General features: G+C 41.6%; 1 protein-coding gene across 1 annotated transcript; it reads left to right on the plus strand.

Annotated features, from left to right (window-relative positions):
- The first annotated feature begins 1,090 nt into the window (after window positions 1-1,090).
- Window positions 1,091-6,307, plus strand: bloc1s5 (biogenesis of lysosomal organelles complex-1, subunit 5, muted). The gene is made up of 5 exons (XM_079661165.1): window positions 1,091-1,399; window positions 1,873-1,955; window positions 4,578-4,698; window positions 5,199-5,257; window positions 5,493-6,307. The coding sequence occupies exons 1-5, from the start codon at window positions 1,381-1,383 to the stop codon at window positions 5,664-5,666; spliced, it is 456 nt and encodes a 151-aa protein (XP_079517291.1). The 5' UTR covers window positions 1,091-1,380; the 3' UTR covers window positions 5,667-6,307.
- Window positions 6,308-22,209: the final 15,902 nt, after the last annotated feature.

The raw sequence follows: 22,209 nt of genomic DNA on the forward strand, positions 1-22,209 counted from the left end.
GCTTAATTTCACCTGAGATAGATATTCAAAAATTCCAAGTTATAGAACCAGGTTTAAAGTTTTCACTGTGTTTATTCAGCCGCCCAATTAAAGCATAAACATATTTATTTAAATACTAATAGGCATGTCTGAGACAGGGTTTGAACCAACATGAATGCCTCTCTTTGATGCCAGTCAGTGTCATTGCCACCATCCCCACAATAGGTTGATTCCTAACCAGAGATGAAACGAGCTTAACTTCAGCTGAGATTCATTTCACAAGTTAAACATTGATACATGTTTGATCGACCACAGTATTTGAAATAACAACATATTGATCACAATAATTGTTTTTTTGAGTGATGCAGCTGAAGTGAGGATTGAACCCACACTGATTTAACTTTGCAATGCGAAACAGAGTCACTACCACTGAACCATCCTAACACAGGATTACCACAGAGAACACTATGCTAGGTTTCTGCTGACATAAGTCCTTATTGATTGATTTGTAGCCACAACATTCAGACTGCAAAGCTCTGACTCTACAATATGAGCTATCAGAGGTTTGGGGAAATTGTACAAAGAAGAAGAAGAGTTTGTGTTTTTACATGCTTCAGTTTTCACTCATTAAGAATTGTTCAAAGTTGTTCATATATTGAAATTTGGTTCAGGTTAGGGAGCCTATTAAAAAAGAACTAAACGATTAATTAAATGTGCTGCTGTAGGCGGATAAACATCAGCTACTTGCATTTTGGCAACCTAAAAGCTATTAAAATAGCCTACTATTTTTTAAAGTTTTATGATGTGATTTTTATTGAAAAAATGTGTGTATAATTAATTGAAGTCGTAAGTTTAGGTTTTTCTGCACAGAACAAGACTGCCATCTGCTGTCTAAAACATAGGTATACACTACTGTGTCTCACATACATGCTTGCTGACATTTGAGACGTAAAAAGCACGTCATTGTAGCTTAACTCAAATCAAGACTGCAGAAGAAAGTTGTTCAAGTTGTTTTAAAAAACAAAAACTCATTACGTGTGAGGAACTCTTACCAGAGCTGAATGTGACACCCCTCTCTCGGCCCATTGGTTCAGTCCAGCGGCCTCGAACCCGGAAGCAGTAGTAAATATTTACATTGCTGTCAGCTGACTTTTTTTCACCTGACTGCAATTTACAAAACCTATACAGACTTTTTTTATATTGTAGCTGTTATGTATCACCATTTAATTAACATATAGGCTATGTTAATGACTGATCTGCTGAGTAACTCTTTCGTTTTCACCCTTAGCAGCTAGTTAGCTTGTCATTTGGAACAAAGTGGTTAGCATTTAGCTGTTGGAGCTAGCTGCTAAACAAGAGACACAGCTTTGATTTGACACCTTACATTAACGTGTCTCAAAAATGGACAAGATTGCTAAAGGTGAGTGAATTTCACAGCAGAAAAATACTTATCATAGTCTACATGTCAGCGTGGTTTCTTTAGCTTACTGCCATGAACGTTGGTGAATTGGTGATTGACATAAATGATTTGCTTTCATGGTGTGCAAACATGTTGAATAATAAATATGCAAAACTTTATTTGAATCAGAATATAATGATAAGAATATACCCTTCAATTACTGGTATAATGTGTTTAATTTTACATCATAATTGATCCAAAAAACCTTATAAACAAGTTTAGACCTTATAATTTGCAACTGTCTTCATCATTCAAATTGTTAATTTTAGAGAAAAAAATTTTTAAATTAGCCATTCACAGTTTCATTGCACAAACTGTGTGCCGAATGTCTACATGTTAAAAAAGATGACACTAATGTATAGTGTTTTTTAAAAATCCTGTGTGTCCTATTATATGCTTAAATTAAATTAATCCGAGCTGTTTTGGTGCTGCAGATGTAGGGGACATCCAGTCCCGGCTGTTGGACCACCGCCCTGTCATCAATGCAGAGATCCGCTACTTTGTGAGAGAGTTTGAGGTACTGGTCATGTCACAAAATATGTGTTATTCATAAAGCTTCAGACAAAAAAAAATATCATTAGACCCACCACATCAGAACGTCAAATATGAACAGAGGTATGGCCTTACAGAAAAATAAATTGTCGGTGGGCAGGGGACACAATATACTGGCACTAATAAGACACATTTTTTCATTATGTTTAAACATGAATCACAGTAAGTATACAGTACATCTGTATTTACCTTAAAGTGGACCTATCATGCTATATTTTAATAATATAGTGAACATATATATATATATATAGTATATTGTGGTGACCACCTATTTAACCACTGGGACATAATTCAAACTTGGAACTAAAGGCGGCTATTGTTCCCACACGGACATGTTATGTGTTACCTATATATAGTGTGTGCCCTCCTGGCTCTTTCTCTTGTCGTCCCGGGCTGCGACCCGACAACATGTCCTATTCTGCTCCCTTTCACACCTCCATTGCACCGCCTCCGACTCCCTATCTCTCGGCACTACACTGGTGACCCCGATACATCTTGAGAAGTTTCTGGGACGGAACCGAACACGGCAAAAGGAACTCAAGTTTCTTTCTCGAAATGCCGGGGATGATGGGAGGCGTCCGTGGCTGCCACCGGCACGCGGACTGAGGCTCGGTGCGCGCCCCGCGGAATGGCTGGGGATGTTGCTCGCCATTCCTGCATCGGCCTTTCGGCTACGGGGAGACCGTGCACGACCTGCTGGGTTGACCAGCAAACCGATTGCTGCCTCGTGGGGCTGTTTTCTTCTGGTCGTGCGGCTGCACGTCCAGGCTGCGCTAGCCTACGGCGACTGGCGGCTAACCACGTGGGGCTTCGACGACTAGCAGCTAACCTCGTTTGCTACCGGCTACGGCTAGCAGCTACCAATGGCTGCCAGCTAGCGGCTAACGGCCATGGCTAACGGCTAGCTGCTGACGGCTATCAACCTTTTGAGTTTTTTCCCTGGTGCCTGAGAGGAAGTTCGACCATGTCTGGTCGGCCTTGTGTGGATCCTCTCACGATTTCACCTACCTTTTTTGGACCGTGGACAGTACGGCCCTTTTTGAGCTTTTTCTGGTGCCTGAGAGGAGGTTCGACCAGGTCTGGTCGGCCTCGTGTGGACCCTCTCACCTTTTCATCACCTCGACGGCGGCTTCGGACGCCACCCATGCTCTCATCGGCGCCTGGGTGGCGCGCTTCTGGACCCCGTCTCGCCTCGACGGTTTCGGACGTCGCCCATGCCTTCATCGGCCAGTGGGTGGCGCGCTCCGGGACCCTGCCTGGCCTCTCCCCTGTCCACGGCTCCTTCCTCCCGGGGATGCTGCTCCTGCCCCCAAGGGACCCGGTTCTTTCCTCCCAAGGACTTCGTGCCCGCCGCCGCTGCGCCCTCGCCTGTGGCCGGGCAGCGCTCCTTCCTGCTGGGGACCACCGGGTTGTTCACGCCCGTCGCGGCTCAGCGACCCGGCTTTCACCGACTGGCGGTTGAGGACATCATTCGCCACGACGCCTGCTGCGGCACCCTTTCGACGGCCCGTTCCGGCCCGCCCCCGGTGGGGGTGCCCTCGCCCTCGTTAGGGCCCCTACCCTCTCCTGCGGCCCCCTTTTGTGGTGCTTCCTCCACGGACGTGGGGATATATTTTTTTGCCATGTTTGAATTCTGGTGGGACTTGTGTGGTGACCACCTATTTAACCACTGGGACATAATTAAAACTTGGAACTACAGTTACGGCTATTGTTCCCACACGGACATGTTATGTGTTACCTATATATAGTGTGTGCCCTCCTGGCTCTTTCTCTTGTCGTCCCGGGCTGCGACCCGACAACATGTCCTATTCTGCTCTCTATTAAAGTACCCTTTCACACCTCCATTGCACCGCCTCCGACTCCCTATCTCTCGGCACTACAATATATAGTGTATATATATATATATATATAGTATATATATATAGTGTGTGTGTGTGTGTGTGTGTGTGTGTGTGTATATATATATATATATATATATATATGTATGTATGTATAGTATAAGGCATATTTATGCTTTTTATTTTTCAAAATACCAAACAGATCATGCATTTTAGCCATTCCTCATTTCTCTCAATTTAACACTCTCTTTTCATGGGCTAATTCTGTGAGAACAGCACCATCTACAGGCCTGGCATATGTACTACAGCGTCTCCAGCGCTTTCGAACGGCAATGTCCGTGGCTGTCTCCTCCTGATTGGTGGAGTTGGCCCAATAGCCGTAGCGCCACTTCTGTGACGTCATAGAAGTGTTCAAATCTGGATCAGTCTGTATCAGATCCGTTGCAGCCCCTTTTTAAGAGATTTGGGTATGGAGGAAAATAGAGAGGGTTGTGTTTTCTGACACTTGGTGAGTTCCCTGGAACACCGGGGACACATATTCATGTATAAAAGACGTACAAAAGTGCATTTTGCATGATAGGTCACCTTTAAATATGAGCAATTTAATCAAGAACTGCATTTTATTTTCCAATTAAGAGGATTACCTGGTGAATAGACAATACATGGATACACATTTCTTACACATGTAATGTAATGCAAAATGTCAATGTTATTATGTATGGCTAACACTTTCCTCTGTTGTGTTTTAGGAGAAGCGTGGACACAGGGAGAGCAGACTGCTGGAGAACCTCAATAAAATAGTTACGGAAACAAATGAGCAGATGCTGCCTACAGATCTGGAGGGCATGCTGTCCAATGTGTTTACGCGGTGTGAGTCTCATCTCTCAGATTCACACTTCATCTTGTAAATTGTGCTAACATTGTGTCAATTGAATGCCTCAGCTGACTTCTAATCATCCAATCTGTTCTATATCATATTTAACTTCATATATTTGGGTTTTGGACTGACATGACAAGACATTTAAACACATCTCCTTGGACTTTGGGAAACTTGGATGGATACATTTTCTGATAATTATAGAAAAAACAATCAACTATTAATGTAGATAAATATGCAGATTATAATGACTATAATGAAAATATTTGTTAGCTTAAGCCACAGGGCAGAGACATACTCATTTAAAATTATGTTAACTTGCAAATGAACAGTTTCATGTAATGGTAATTAATTGTTTTGAATCCCTATGACACAAGAAACATTCTTAGACAATCACAATAAACACATTTAAATATATACATGTTGTTTAGAGTTAGAGTAAATGACAATGTGGAATATAAATATTAAAATGCTTTTTGCCTTTATTCCACAGTGGATGCTGCAAATCACATGGCGGAGAGAGTCCAGCAGAGGGAGCTAGAGGCCCAGCAGGTAAAAACAACTCGAGGCAAAAGAATCATAGCAGGTGTTCACATTTACATAGCCATGAAAAATAGATTGGATTGAAGATTCCCACCACATTTATGATATTGTGTTCTCTGTGGTTGCACCTGTAGGTGACACAGAGCCCCATACACTGCCCGGCGTTATTCAGAATATACAGAAATATAAAAGAAGGGCAGTTTAGATAAACACCATTAACTCTCCTCTTCTTTTTCCCTTCCAGAGCACCCAGCTGCAGGGGAGCATGGAGCGTCTGAAGGAGGAGTGGGCAGAGTTTCTGAAGGAGCAGCAGAGATTAAAGGAGGAGGTGGACGAGGAGCACGCCAAGGCGGTCGGACAACTGAGCACCACGTACAACGAAAAGAAGAAGGACTTGACCAAGTTCTCACCTCTCTAATCAGTTCACTCTTTTATTCCATGCTGGTGTTTGTTATGGACATGGACGTCTTTTCTGCACGTGCAGAACTAAGCTATCGGCTTTGATTGATGAACCTGTTGGTTGGCATAACATTTGGAGGTTTTGCTCCTGCACAAGACTCAACATTTTCCAAACCGTAAATATGAAAGTGTGATTAACAATGTAGCATTTCACAGGCCATCAAACTTGCACATTTCTGTCTGTAGCACCTGGAATCTTCGCGGCACCTAAAAGGTCTGGAATATGTCATTTTTAAACAAGCAATCATTTGATTGTTCCTTGGCCGTGAAGTTTTCAACATTTTTAATGGATGCCCGTCTGAAGGGTGCTGAGTGCTGATGATACATTTGCGTAGGCCTCAAGTTAAAAGGAACCTGGAGTTTGGCACCAAAGTGAGATATTGTAGGCACTGAAAGCCAGATAATTAAATGTTAGAACAGTCTTTCTGAGCAGGTGTGTTTAAAGTGTTGTAGAAACGTTCTCAAACAAAACTGTTTCCAGAACAAATCATCCCTCACATGCTCTCCCATGTTTCAAACACTTCACCTCTGACATGAGCTTCATGTAAACCAACCGTCTATGAAGTAACTTTTATAATAAAGCTATTTTGATGATCAGAAGCAGCTGTTTGTTGTTTGTTTAGCCAACTCAAATCCGATTTGAATTAATCACATAACACATGTTCATATGGCTGTTGCAACTAGAAGATAATAAACTATTTTTAATTTTCTTCTGGTTGTAATTTCTTGCTGTTCATGTCAACAATAGAAAGAGTGCTTAAAATACACAAAATAATTAGTAAAAAAACAAATAAAAACGTTTTGTTTATCGGATGAATTGCACACAGGCATGTTTCACAGCGGAAATACACATAAGTCAACATCATTCTCAGTTCCTCTATTTTTGTAACAGAGACAAGGGGATTGAAATTCTGTTTCTCACCATCCCAGAGAATACGAATATTTTAAAAGAAATATATACATGTGTATATACATACAGGGGCGGCGCCAGGGGGGAGCTAGGGGGTGCTGAAGCACCCATCAGAATTGCCAAAGCACCCCAAGAAATATGTGTTTTGTTTTTTTTTCCGTTTTTTTTTGAAAATTATTATTATTATTTTTATTAAATTAAATCAGAAAAATTATTGATTACATCAATGCAAATGTGAAACAAACTAATTTTTGACCAAAAACATAAAGCCAACACAGGTGATATGATTAGGCCAATGGCCAGCACCCATTATATTTTTGACCTACCCATAGGCTAAATTACTTTGTGACACTTGAGTGACTTCCTTTTAGCTGGAGCGCCAAATTATTTGCTAACACCAAAGTGAAAAATTGATCGTTTTTTAGTCCTTCAACGTCCAAGTGTGGACACTCAATCAAAACCACCTGAAAGCGAGAGGGATTCTGCACATAATAGGCCTCGTGAGTACAAGTAGCTTACTTCTGGGTCTCTGTTTTTCATTCAAGCTCTGCTCTGTGTGTGTGTGTGGCACGAGCCGCTTTGTGTGCGTGCGCGAGCGAGCGAGAGATAGAGCTCGCGCACCGGTGGGTATCTACCGGAGATCGTTGTGGTTAGCATCTGGTGCTAGCTAGCCAAGCTAACGGATATAAGGAGCTTTTTCAACAACAAGGTGGAGGGAGAACTCTCTCCTGTCAGACTGAGAGTCTCAGATAACCTCAGCTCAGGTGAAGTAAAGGACTCTCAGTGTTTAGATAGTTAACTTTAGTCTAGTTATCTCAGTGGGTCTCAAACGGTTTGTTTTAAAAGGGGAGTGATTTGTAAAATATCTATAAAGAAATAGAAAATCTGTTTACAGTTCTCTTTCATATGGATGTTGAGAGATGTATCCATAGATCTCTTCATTTTGCTCTCAAAGTGCACCAGATTGATGCTTTTAACTTCAATATTTAAAAAAAAATCTTCGCGGGGGATCATGCCCCCTGACCCCACTAGAGGAGGTGAGAACCCTCCTAGAGGAGGTGAGGTCCACTCCCCACTTGTAAAAATAGCACTTTACCCTGCTTACACCTATATGCCGTGAGCTGATTATCGAGCACTGCATTATCGGTGCACTGTGTGTGCGTTTGGGAGTGTTGCAGTAGAAAATTCAACTGTAGCGCTGGACCCCACAGCACCCCTTAGAGAAAATCTCTGGGCGCCGCCACTGCATACATACAAGCCTTTACACCATAGAGGCATAGACTGTATATATAAAGGCTTTACACCCACATTAATATATATATTTATATATACATACATAGACACAAATATATATAGCCTACACACATTTAGAGGTAATAATAAAAACAAGACACAACAGTAAATATATTTAAGAAAATAATGGTCACGGTTGACATTTAACAAATAACTCAAAAAACAAGAATGGCAAATAAAATGGACAGTAAACTTAAAGCAAACTCTCCATTTACAAATTCTCATACACAACATGAATAAATATAACTGTATTAAACGACTCACTGCCAACTAGTTGTCAGGGTTATGAAGTTGTAATATGAAATTGTCTGCGGGGGTCTTGACTCTGACGCTCAGAGCCTCTGAGGGTCTTCACAGCACTTTTAATGAAGTGTTTTGTTTCCTCCAGACAATGGAGGGTTGTTGGACAGGTTAATGGATGGGTGGGCACACTGGGCACATTCCTGGCATGGCTGAGAGCAGAGTTCATCTCAGGAAATATAATAGAACAAATATTTTAGATCCCCCCCCTCCTCCTCCACATCTCTAACGCACAATTGTTTAGCCTCAGCTGTCCAAAGTCTCATCTGGAGAAGTGGGCTTGGACTCCACCTCATCCATCAGATTAAGTTAAACAGAGTTTCTTTAACAAAACAAGAATAAAACAAAACAAGCCGGCTGTGGAGTCCCTCCATCGTGTGTCACAGAGATGAAGTCAACTCAGTTCTGTATCCCCTTTCACAGAAGCTGCAGCTTTTTTCCATTTGGCAAGCACTGCCCCCCCCCCCCCCCCCCCCCTGCTCTCGTGCAAAATCACCCTGGGGTTGCTCTGCCTGTGTCTACGCATACATATAAATGTGTGTGTGTGAGAGAGAGAGAGAGTCGGTGATGGCTGGCGTCAGAGATCAGAGAGGGCACGGACATGCCAGCAGATGTACGTCTGCCTGCCTGCCTGTGTGTGCGTGCGTGCGTGTGTGTGCATGCCTTTCCTCCGCCTCGGTGACTGCAGCTGTCCAACTTGGAGACAGCCCATCATCAGCTAACGAGGAGCGACAATTCGGAAACATGGCCCACCTCTGACAGCAGGGCACCTTTTCATCTGCCCTTGTTTATTTTTGGGGTTTCATTGGAAAGAAAGACAAACAGTCCGAGTACACGAAAGGTCACCGTTAAAGTCATATGAGTGTTAGCTATTCATAAGCAGAGTCATACGCTTAAAGTACTTGTTGGGCCTGATAAATACATGGTTTATACTTTTGTAAAGTGATTTCTAAATAACAGCGCACATAAAACTGTTTTCTTCCAGGGTTTTCTCCTACAATAGGAGCTCATTTCTGTGGTAGATGCCAGGAATGTTTCTTGCTTGGTTGAAATCCACAAAATCTGAAATGACCTGCCTAAAGCTTCCAGGTCAGAGTAACCTTTTGCTATTTCGAATGGCAAAACAAAACCACTGCTGAAAATAGAAACATGTGCTTTGACAATTTAAATTGACATAAAAAAATCTGGTATCCAGATCAACGTTTGTTGTTATCAAGGGATTGCAACAACAACAGATTTCTACATTTATAGGAACTGTGGTTCTAAGTTAAAATCCTGGAATCTCCACACCTGGACAAGTTATTGTGGTTAATCAATAACTTATCAATGCTGTATTTAGTGGTAAAGAAAAACTGTAGCATTAGGAACTATCTAGACGACGCCATGTGCAGAGAAGGGTTTGCACACCGGCTAAAATCTCCTGTTATCATCTTCCTCAGCTTCGTGCCTCAAGCCTCTGGACCCTCGTTGGTTTGTTTTTTGTCTCCAGTGAGCATCAGAGAGCAGTGTGCTCTTCCTGTTTTGAAGAGAGAGCGGTGCTCCCGGGCCATGGAGCTGCCGTTCCCTGTGCCAACACAAATGGTAAAGGAAACAGCAGCACCCAGCTGGAGCTCCACCAGGCAGCGAATGGAGATAAGGGGTGTGTTGGTTAATGCAATCTGAAGCTCCATATCCACTGGAAAATAGTGAAGTGAATCACAGAAGCAAACGGTCTAATCAGCCCACACTTTGCTCAGCACTACCTTCAAGCAGGCCTTCTGACTTCTGCTTGTAACAGTGACCAAAATGCATCATGGCAATACAACTATATTTGACACTATTTGCATCCGTATATTAAAAATATAAATATTTGAGCAGTTTTTTTACACATTATGTCAACCCAACCAAAAATATGTAGTTTTTGGATAAGAATACACTCAATACACTATACAGGTCATTCATGTAGATACAGATACAAAAAATCACCCCATTTTAAAATCATAAATGACTTGTGTGCAGACTCAATATGAACACTTTACTGCACATTTTGGCCTTATGATTTGACGACTTTCTGACAGGAAGTACTGCATATTATAAGCTTCATAAAGATACAATTCATTGCAGTAAAATATGCTGGGTTCACATGTTCACTTCTTGTATAGATCATGACAAAGACCATTCGATGTATCACATTTTCAAACCTGTGAAAAAAGGCACAATGTGCACTTTTATGAGCACTAGAGAGGTTAAACACAGCTAAATATACGGCTTGGCATTTAAATAGCCTATATGTCCACTTTACTGCTGTACTGTTTGAAAATTGTGAAATATCATTATTATCTCCTTGAATAAATACAATTCACATGACCTAAGAGGACTGCTACACTTTCTTGACAAGTTGACAGCTAACTTGGCGTTTAATAAAAGTGTTCTTTTTGGTGAGATCGCCTTTTCATTTCAGTCGAGTAGTGAGAAAAAGCAGGTCCAACAGAAACACAATTTCAATGTTTTGTGTTGGAACAATAGAAGCGAGTGGGTCTCCTTCACCCCCGCTTTCCTGACAGCTTATGGGAATTTTCAGCCTCTGCATGCTCACTCTTTTTCTTTTGTGCTACATGATGGGCCCCTGTTACTCAATTACTAAGGGCTCCAAAATTAAAATGCCAATGAACAAAAGACCTGTTTCCAAGTTAATAACCCGGCATAGAACCACACCAGGGAATCATGATGGGTCCTGGGCGGATGGTAGTGCAACTAGCAATATGAATTCTTTAGCAATAGTAAACGTTCACCCAGTGGATCGCTAAATAAGGGAGGGAAAGCTCTCAAAGCTGCAGTAAAACTAATTAAGAAATTGATATCTCTCTGAGGGAAAGTTGCAAGGCTCGCTGGATAATATCAGACTCTGACAGCTTAGAAAATGAGCGCTGGGTGGCATATAAAAGCAATCATTGCAAAGAAAAGAGATGGAAATTAAACGTCCCACATTTAGCTATAAACGCCAGCATTGCTTATTAACAAGCATGCTCCCGGTGAGGGCTGAACATGGAGGCCTACGCTTTTATTCTGTAAAGTGAACATAATGTATTTTCCTGACCAGATTTCGTGTTCTAATTATCTCTCTTTCAAAGAAACACACACTTCATTGCCGTCTTTTACGCAAGATAGCGTCTAAGAAGGTCTAATTAGCAGAACTGTGAGTGATGTTTTGCGTCTGTTCAGTTTCATGAGACAGCCTAGCTAATACAACGGCTCCGTGTTCCTGCCAGGTCCAAGAAACGCAGATAAGAGTCCAGCAACAACAAACACCTTCCTCAGTCAATCTCAGGGCAAACAATAGCCAGAGAGGACGCGGCGGAGTACGGCCTGTCATCGGCCAGTGGCCACCAGAGGCAACAGAGCTTGTTGTCGTCTAGAGATTCCTGAACCATGGAGGAATGTCTGGCTTCACTGCCAACCGCATACCTTCTCAATGACTTTGATTTTCCCTGTTTTCTGTACCAGGCAGGTATTTTTCTAATGTTATCTCTCTTTGGCTGGTGCCATTTCAATAATGCTAGCTCCTGTGCTAACTCTTGAACAGAGTTTCTTACAGCAGCCTTTGCCTCAACTACATTTTTCAGCTAATGGCTAACTTGATAGCAAACCTACTTTTAGCTAGCAGATTAAAACAACGTTCGCATTCGTTTGGAGTGGTCCAATATTAAACCAATTTAAGCTCTGGTTTTGGTTTTCCACCGATTCCTGCGTTAAATATTCGGTTTTTCCGCTCAAAACAGCTACCTGTAGTGGCTGGAAATGCTACAATGAGGTTGGTAAGACTAAACCAAAACAGTACATTTGTTGGCCACGCTGTAAAAATTGAAATAAATAATCTGCTCACTGGATATCGAGTTGGAACAAGCTCGGGAGATTTAGCTCCAGTAAATGTGTACTTGACTTCATTACTGAACTTCCTACCAACTCAATGCACTCTAGATTTACATCTTCCTCCCTTGACAATGTTCCTGTTGTGAAATGAGCGGTATGATTAACTGTCTATGAAAGAAAGTCTCTTTGATCAGGTATTTAGAACTCATTGTCTGGGTATTGATTTATGAAAATAAGTCATGGAACAGAGTGGAAAGAGTAAGCAATATAAAGGATGATTCAAGGCCTTGGTGATTGAGGAAACAGATATGTTGCAGTATTGAATGCATTTCAATTAAAAACTTAAACGTTTGTTCCCTCCAGCCTATGGAAAGAAATGAAAGTGAAGACATTCTCTTTCCAATTCAAATGTTCAATGCAAAATGTGTCACTGTATTCCATGCCTCTTTTGAGCCTCACATTTCAACATAGCCTGCTTAAGATCTAATGACACCATGCCTTTCAAAATGATTGTTACTATAGACAAAGTAAATGTGAATTGGCTGTAAATGTAATTATCCTTTTCTTCCAGTATAAACAGAAGCTTTTTGGATTCCTTCCAGCTCATGATAAATGATCTCAAGAACAAGATTATCCCTGGACGTATTTTTGGTATGAAAACCAAAGTGCAATGGGAGAAAAAGACAAGCTCCCCAAGTAGAGCACATTTCACAAAGCTAAGCAAGCAGAACGCTCCTTAAAAAAATACTTTTGTCCAAATCTCAGTTGGACCCATGACAGTGGAATTTCTCCCCTGTTGTTCTCAGAACAGGCCCTCTGCGCTCACTGAATGATCTCACAATGAGATCTCCAAGGAGCATCTAATATCCCACCTACCTCAGCCCCTGAAACCCAATAAATCAATCAGTTGTGCTTTACAAGCCTGTGTGCATGTTACCCGTTCAGGAAATAGAGGATCCCTGCTGTGAATCGCTGCTAAAAACCCATCCTGACTGACAGAACAATGAGGCAGGCGGGAGATGAAGGAACAAGGCGCACACTCGTTTGTGCTTCTCTGTGGATGTGATTTCGTGTCTGCGTGTGTTTGTAGCAGCTCCAGTCCACGAACCCCCTTTGAATAAGAGTCAGTCTCTGATCCTGGCTTTCTCCAGGGAGGCCGGGGCTCTTGGCAGAGGAATGCATGGGAGTGGGCTCCATCAATAAAAGGCAACTCTCTTTCAGGGCCCCGGGACGGCCCTGGGCTTTACTTTTCATCGTTTCCCTCCCCTGTCTCTCCAAACCCAAGTGGGCTGCTGCTTTTGCTACTGCTGCTGCTTCGTTTCAAACGTAATGGCTTTACCTTGAGGCCGAGGGAGAAACACACATAATCCAGAGCCAAAACGATGACCTGCTGCATGCCCATGTTAAGCACTGGGTGTCATGACATCTTGTTAGAGCACTGTGTGTTTTTGTCTGTCCTTCAGCAGATAATGCTGATATTTAAAGGAAAACTTCACCCACAATAGGACCATTTGTTGTTAAACACAGGACCTTTTTTCGTATAATTTATCAATACTTTTCTCGGGGGACAGCTGAAAAATAATTCAAAGTAAAACGCGGTCCGAAACTTATAGATTGAAGGCCGCGCTTCACCACTGCTGCTCTGAGGTTAGCTGTTTCCCCGCTTCCAGTCTCCAATATAAAATAAGACAAATCATTTCTGGCTTTAGTTCCAAATTGAACACAAAGACTTTGGAATTGCTTCTAAAGTTGGAGAAAGATCCACTTTTTTTGTGTGACTCTCAAGTCTTTGCGTCTCTCATACATTCAAAGTTGAACTCATTGCTCTGCAGTGTTGTTGAGGTCTAGCAGATGTTTTGCCTGAAGGAAAACTAAGCTTTTTCACAGCTATGATATGGGGAGAAGAGCAAGGAAGGCCGGGGGATTAACACAAAAGGAGAAGAGAAGAAAAACACATCTGAAGATGGAATGGAAGCAATGACAACAGAAAGATAAACTGAAAACGGAGAGGGAGACACAGAGGAACAACAGGGGAGAAGGAAGTCAAAGATGAGATGGGAGGGGAAGACAGAGGGGGGAACACTTCTCCCTGGACTGCATATCAAAGCAGGCGGTGAGCAGCAGCTCCAGACCGGTCCTCCCAGCACCTGCTGCTGCCCCACAGCCAAGTCAAACACATTATTCCAGCAGACTCACTGCTTAATGGCTTCTGTGGAGAGACCTTCCCCGGGTCCATGACTGCCTCTGCAGACGCTCAGGGGTGAAGGCTGCTCTGACACACAGCCGCACTCAAAGGCTTCCTAATACTGTCCCTGCCTACACAGGATGACACATCCAGGGGAGCACACACACAGGCACAACTTTCCTACGTGCGATCCATCCCATAATTTTTATTGCACATCTGTCTGAGGGTGGATAAATTCACACACCTGTCATAAGCATAAGGTCGCTTGAAGTACCCAAGGACTGATTAAGCATGCATGTAATAAAAGACATTTACAATCAAACATAAACACCTGGTTCACGCATTGTGCCCCTCTTTGCCCACTCTAACGCTGTTGAGGGGACCTGGGTTGTGGTTGGACCTGAGTCAATATGGAGCAGAGGACAAATCATTCTTAGAAAAACAGTAAACATCTGTTTTGTGACTTGGCCACCTCTCACTGGCAAAGTCAGCCTGACCTCAACAAGGCTGGGCCCCTTTTAAATTTTCCATGAAAACAAGTGGGAGTACCAGTAAGTGGGTGACAGCATTTCTTCTTCTTTTTTTAAACGGGGGAAAATAAAAACAAACCTTGTTGCAATGAAGGCAGGTACTGGGGCACATTTAACGTGTCTTGCAGCATGTCCAAAAAGAATAAAACCATCCACAGTCATTATATATGGCTTTTACTCAGAATAACTGAAGCCTCATTAGTTATCGATGACATTTACGGCTCACCTCACATGAAATACCGTCTGCTGAAATATCACTTTAGCTTCAAGCTTTCGTGACAGCCGCTTGATTTGTGCGTTGTGAAGGATATTTAGATGCACCACACATGTGAGAGCAACCTAGCATGTTATTTTCTTCAGCATAAACAGTATGTCATCCTCTATTGATCTCCGTGTGGAAACTCAGTTTTCTATTTCAGAGGCTGGGCCCGGCTACAAAGCGTCACCCATGGGGCTGGTAGCATTTCATGTCTTGCTGAAGGACACTTCAGAAGAGTGGATGCTTTCCAATGCGTGGGCTTCAAGGAGATCTCTTTTATTCTTTTTAACACGAAATTGATATGTCTAGCATGTAGCATAATAATGCTAAGGGGGATCTATATTACAACCCTTTTTTAAACTGGATTATAAGTGATTTAAAACATGTGAAACATCAATCTGTGTTTCATTCCTTTTAATGATGGTTAACATTCAAAAACATAACACCTTTCCAATGACTCATTCAGGCAGCTTTATTATAACATTCAGCTAACAGTTTTCAACCAAGGCACCAATGTTCATGATAGACGGAAGTGGCTGGTCTGTGGAAACACGTGGACGTCAATGAGTCCACCGCTCCTCTCCCGTCCTCTTGGTTAGCTTCCTACTTCTACCTCTCTCTGCGCCACCTCAACCCCCTCACAATCTGGCCTGTATATTCTGATGGCTTTCCCAGCAGGAAGTGGGGCTTTTATAGCGAAGGCTCTGGACCAAGAAGTGTCTGTGTGTGTGTCGGGGTGGGTCCTCTTGACACCTGTTGCACGAGAAGACGTTCAAAGCTGGGTTCCTATGAGGAATTAAAGGTTTCCCGTTGGTGAGCCTGCAGATGGATCGTTTGTTTGCCATCTTAGTTTAGCCTGTTAGCATGCTAACATTTGGAGTTAGCACTAAAGTCATATATTTAACCATAGAACACACGTTTCTTTAATCCATGTAGTGCTGCTGTTTTAAGGAAAATACCTACAGTTTGAAATGTCGATCCTTTTGAACTTTATACATTTTATGGCCATTCCTGCGTTGATTCAATTTCATGAGGTTTGAAGCCAAAGGTCATTCTTGCATGAGGATGTTTTTTTCTCAAACAACAGCGATTTCCTGTCGCACCTGTCAATAAAAAGTCCATCCAACCTGTTTACAGCAGGTGAACTCCAGCTGTGGGAAAGCAGCAGACCCTGTAAGTTCAGCTCTGGTGGAAACTGATGGCAGTTCCAATACTGCTGATACCTCAGGAGACCTGGCACAGCTTTAGTCATCCGCCTGGATCCAGCAGAGAGCAGTAGAGCATAAAAACACTTGGGATACAGTGAGAGTCGTCATGGTAATCCACAACCACAATAATCGTTTCTTTCATCCTCTTCTGTCCTTTATCTGATTTCTCACTTTATCCTATTAAGATTTAGCACTTTCTTTCTTTCTTTTCATCATTGTCTTTGTACTCCTTCTCTCCTCTCCTACTTCCTCTCCCTCTATTAGCCACCTGAGATGAAAGGACACGAGATTTTCCGACTTCCATCCCCGAAGGTATGTTTCTGGGGTTGCTCCAATCATGTGGGAGAGTCCTTTCCCAGGTTTCTTTTCCCAGCACAGGTGCCTGCCGCAGTGGCTTTAGTAAGCTGTCTGCAAATGACATTTGTTCTCCTCTGTTGGTCACATCCTGTGTCCCGGATATGATACTGCCATGAGTCTCAGAGTTCCTAATGGAAACACGTCTGGCTTGCACGATGTCCTTTTGTGGGAAGACTGTGCTGAAAACAGCTCTATACTTTAGAAAGAGTGTCCAACAAGGTAATCCCCTTATGGGTACACGACAGAATTAGATTTGGTCAGAAATAGCCTCTGAAATATTCCAGAAAGTTTTCTCTTGGAGGTTTTCTCAGTTTGTTCCTTGGCAGTTCCAAAAAGCAGACCCAATTTGAAATAGATACTGTTTCTGAGAAATATAGTTTACAGCTGTTAGAGAAGACGGTTTCTAGAATGTATTTCAATGTTATGATGATAACTTTCTTTATGAGGATTGTTATGTTCACCTATGGCAGTATTGTGAGAGTGAATACATTTGTCAGGGCATCATTTGAGCAACCATGCATGCAACAATTTGGAAATATGCTAATGTGTAATCTGACCATGAGTTAAGCTGGAAGAGAATAAGAAACAGCTTGACACAGTCGTTTTTACACCACCTATTTGTATAGAAGTACAAACAATCTCAACAATTAAATATCATAGTTGAAACAACTTTGACTACAATGTGTTTTTTCTTTGATTGAAACACGCTTTCATTTAGTAAATGTACTTATTTAGAGATATCTATATAGACCATACTGAGTCACCTCATGAAAAGTCTTAGCTAAGAGTTATTGCTCACTCTCTGTAGTTAGTGGCCTAGAACAATATCTAACTATAGCTTGGCCTGTTTTTTTTATTCACATACATTGCTTTTCTCTGTCTCTCAGCTTTCACTTTCACACATTTGCCACCTGCCGACTCTTACACTCTCAGCCACTAACTCCGGGCAATTAAAAAAAATAAACATAATGTTCTCGGGTCCCCAGGGTCCATTAATCTTTCTTTTTACTATTACACAATGCTATACCCGGCCTGGCAAGGTGCCTGACCCTCAACAATGGGTAACCAGTAGACACCCACAAATATGCAGCCCCCACTTCGACAGGCAAAATGTAAAAATGTGTCCACAGCAATCTGGTCATATTCACCACAGCTATATGACATGTTGAGATTAAATAGTGATGTGTGGTTATTGGCTTGCCATGGTAACAATAGAGCCCCTTTGGGAAGTGTCGGGCCTGTGTGTAGATGTTATTTATCATGTGCAAAAGTCAAGCAAAATAATCTTATATATCATTTTCCACCTCTAATTAACCATAAAGGCATTTATGCTTGAATGTTGGAATGTGAGAGAGTGCAGGAGAGTGCAGCGAGAGCTGAGGGTCACGATGTCAAGGCCGTTTTTTGATATAATAGCTCAAATAAACTTTTGTGGGTGGGAGTTCTTGTACTGCTGACACTTTCTTGTCAGCACATAGGACTAAATCAAAGCAGGAATATGATCGTAGCAATCATAACAGTTCAGACAAGAATACCTTTGATGTGAAAAGGAAAAGGTTCAAAAAGTCAGAACTCAGTGTGTTCTTTCCCTCAGTGGCACCGGGTTGAACTTTTTTTTGAAAGAATAGACATTTTATGTGGTTTCGTGCAATATATTTCTTGGAAAACGTTGTGACCCTCTTAAAATTGCAAATTGTAATTGATCAAACTGATTATATAAACAAGATTCAACTTGTTAATCTTGTATCTTTAGGCGTGCTGTTGACAGCTAGCTGTTTTCTCCTTTCATGCTTAGCTAAGGTTTTTAGCATAAGAGTGGTATTATTTTTTCAATGAACTCTGTAACAAAATGAAGAAGCATACTTTGCAAAATGTCACAATAAACAAACACACAATGGAGCATATTGCCTTAGTTATTGTGCATATACTGTATGCTATAGAAAGGCCAAGCAAGTTTGTACTGCTTTATTTTTCATGCCCTGGAAGGGAGGTCATGGCCAAAAGGTAACCATTTCAATAAAATACATTTAGGTTTTTACAACTGAAGGTTAAAGACCGGCTCTTTCCACCATTATGGGTCAATAGCCTGATCTATCTCTGTGAGGGAGTCTTTTAGAAGCAGTGTTGGGTGTAACGCGTTACAAAAGTAACGGAGTTACAGTAATATATTACTTTTTGCTGTAACGAAGTAATGTAACGCATTACTAATGAAATGTGGGTAATATATTACCCGTTACAATGCTCAGTAACGCAGTTACAACACATTTTAACCCGAAATTAAATGGTGTTTTGTTTTTTAAGAATGTACTAACATAGCGAGACATTGCGACACCGGACAAATTGTGCGGGTAGATTAGTAAACCTGGTGTTTACCCTTCAGGCTTCGCGTTGAGATCTTCGGGGAAGTTGAACGTTATGCAACCATTCAAAAAAGAGAACGTAGCGAAAAATACTAACAACAAATTGCGTCAGGTGCGCGTGACCTGCTCCGCTGCGCGTGCATCATTTCCAAAGTGCTTCCACAGCAGTGATACACATCTGATCTGTGGATAATCATTTATACGAAAACGGTTAAAGCAACCATCACTAAACGCCAGCAACACTGCATCTACTGCAGACAGTAGCAACAGGTCAGATGCGGACATCACGTTACCCTCCGTTGTGGACACTAGCTTACTCCCGCCTGACTCGCCGGGCCCGGAGCAGCAGTCTTCGTCGCCCGAAACTACGCCGCCCCTCTGCGGCCCGCAGGTGCCAGGTATATCGAAACAACTACCCGCCTGTACAGTGGGGTAAGGCGGTCATTTTGCAGCTTGTGGTATAAAAATAGACAATGGCTAGAATATTCATGTGAAAATAGTACCATATTCTGACATGCCTGTACAAATGTTGGGTCAAAAATAATGCATACAATAGCACAGATGCCTTCACCACGAATGGCTACAAAAATATCTCATATCCCAAGCTTATTATAAACGAGCTGATGTTGCAGCTGAAATTTTCTCCAGGTCACAAAGTCAACCTCACATGATGATGTGATACCAGTTTTCAAGAGCAGTAAATATTCTCTTCCCAGCGTATATGATGGGAGCAAGGTGATGATATAGTAGGCTACATGGTTTTAATTATACTTTTGCCTTTCAATGTTTGCCATTTCAAACCATTAGCATGGTTTAAATCATATTTGCCCTGATTTACAATATGTTAACCTTCATTATAGTCCTTGACAGCGGTCTGTAGGCTACTGCTGTATTAACAACGTGTCACATGTTAAGAATTTACAATCAGAATCGAGTATTCAACTAAGCCCTGTAATACAAGTTAGTAGCCTTAAGGGCCTACACAGTTGTTATGCTATACCACATTGCCCTTCACTGGATGCATAATGAGCTGCACTAAACTACATTTTAGCATTTAAAATACCTAGCTATTCTTTTGCGGTTATTTTGGTGAAAGTAACTAAAAAGTAACTAAAGTAGTGTAACTCATTACATTTCAGAGACAGTAATATTGTAATGTAACTTATTACTTTCAAAAGAGAGTAATAAGTAATATGTAATATATTACATTTTGGAAGTAACTTGCCCAACACTGTTTAGAAGTATATTGCTTCCTCAACCAATGTTTGCACTATACTTGTTTAACAGGGGAATTCAATTGTTGTTAAGGGAAAAGCCGAACAATCTACCGACACATGTTGCCTTAAAAGTACAAAAACAATCACACATTTACACACAGATAACTTCATAAATATCTGTGCTTAAACATCTGACTTCAGACCCTGACTTCGCATGGTAGGATTCTTTTCCACCCACTTCTGGCATATAGACATTCAAGAAGTCCTGGTTTTCTGAAAGAGATGTGATAGTCTGGGAAAGGGTTAGTGCGCTGTGGGCGACACTTCTGTCTGTTTCCATGCTGTAACCTCTTCCCTTCCTCGTCCCACTCTTCCTGTTGTGCAGATGAAAAGAAAAAGGGCAATGATTAAAGAGAAATACTGTACATATGAAGGCTGTCTAAATACAGTTTCATGAAACCATGACTGTGTTATAAGTAAGAGGAAAAGAGGAGTGAGGACTTGCCAAAAAGCTGTCAATCCATGAAGCTCCAGGTACTTGCTGCTCTGGGAACAGACACACAAACACACTCATTAGTGGGAATAGATGCATGATTTATACAGTATAAACTATCGCCATTACGAGAGGCTACAGCCCCCACGAGAGGCACTATTTATCCAGTGTAATAAATTGGATTAATTATATTTGCCTTAAAATGTTCTCACTCTCAAGCTTCGTTTCCACTGTTGAGGAGGCAACTCTGACTCACATCTTACCAAAGGTGTAGAAAACACATTATTTGTCGTCTGAGCAATCATGTGACACCTGAGCTATGGTGCCCAACGCTACGTCTGTGTTCTCCTAATTCTAAATGTATTTTCACAATTTGTCATGTTTTGATATATTTGTACCATTAAGAGAAGCCAGTTTGTTCAAGAAAGACAGCCTTAGGTGTGAAGGAAACTCAGACTGCCTGCCAGAGCTGTGCAGTGGACCAGAACCACTGGGCCATTTATAATCAACCAGTTTGGCTTTTCGTAGGTGAATAAACTCTCAAATGTCTCTTCAATTATATCCTAATAAAAACGTTCACACTAAGCTTCCTCGTATGACTTCATTGGCCCTCCTTTAACATTTAATCATATTGAAATGTAGTATGTCATATTCATCATCTTGAATAGGGTGCTAAACTGTTAACCGGTTGGCTGCCTGTCTATAGAAGGTTCCATAAGGTTACCCATAATATCATTAGGGATGTAGGGATTCGGCTCATCCATCACCCAACTTTTTAAAAACCTAATGATGTATGGGAATGTTGTCTCCACTTAATTCTAAATCAAAATGCTAATCAAAAATCTATTTTATTTCTAAAGTCCAAATCACCCATTTGCTTCACAGGGCTTTACAAACTGTAGGCCTCTTGTTACATGCTGAATTCAGAGACCAATTTTTTGTTTGGATGTTGGTACATTAGTGGACAACAGTTTGAATAAATAACCAAAAGCTAGGGATTCTAATAATAATACGAAATATTAAGGATCAGCTCTTTCTTTGTTTGCGCTCCATCAGGGGCTAACAGTAAAAAGGATACTCATGTTCATAGTACATTGGATTGTATGCTGTTTAGATATTATAATGCATTTCCTTGGCTTGTTACCTGTACTCTGTCCAATGAAATAAAGATGAATTTAAAGTAATGGCTAGCATTTGTTTATGTTTTTTTCAGTTAAATCTATGACCGCTTCACTTTTCTGGATAGTAGGCCTAGACCTATGCAGCAATAGATACAATAAAGGGACTGATGCACACATGCATACATGGAACACTGCACTATATCTTCTTTATTTTCAGGGAATTGTATTGGACTCATACATTAACTCCCAACCAGTACACTTGCTTTTACTAAAATAGCCACCATACTTATTTAAAGAATGCCATTTGTTCAAACCTGTCAGGTTGGATCGAGTTGCAAAGCGCCTGCGGGCTTTCGCAGATCTACACAACAGCCGTGTGCCTGCCCAGCTGCTGTAACAGCGTTCTCTATCCGCATGTGA

The sequence above is a fragment of the Notothenia rossii genome (assembly GCF_949606895.1).
Source record: "Notothenia rossii genome assembly, chromosome: 12".
NCBI classification, from domain to species: Eukaryota; Metazoa; Chordata; class Actinopteri; order Perciformes; family Nototheniidae; genus Notothenia; species Notothenia rossii.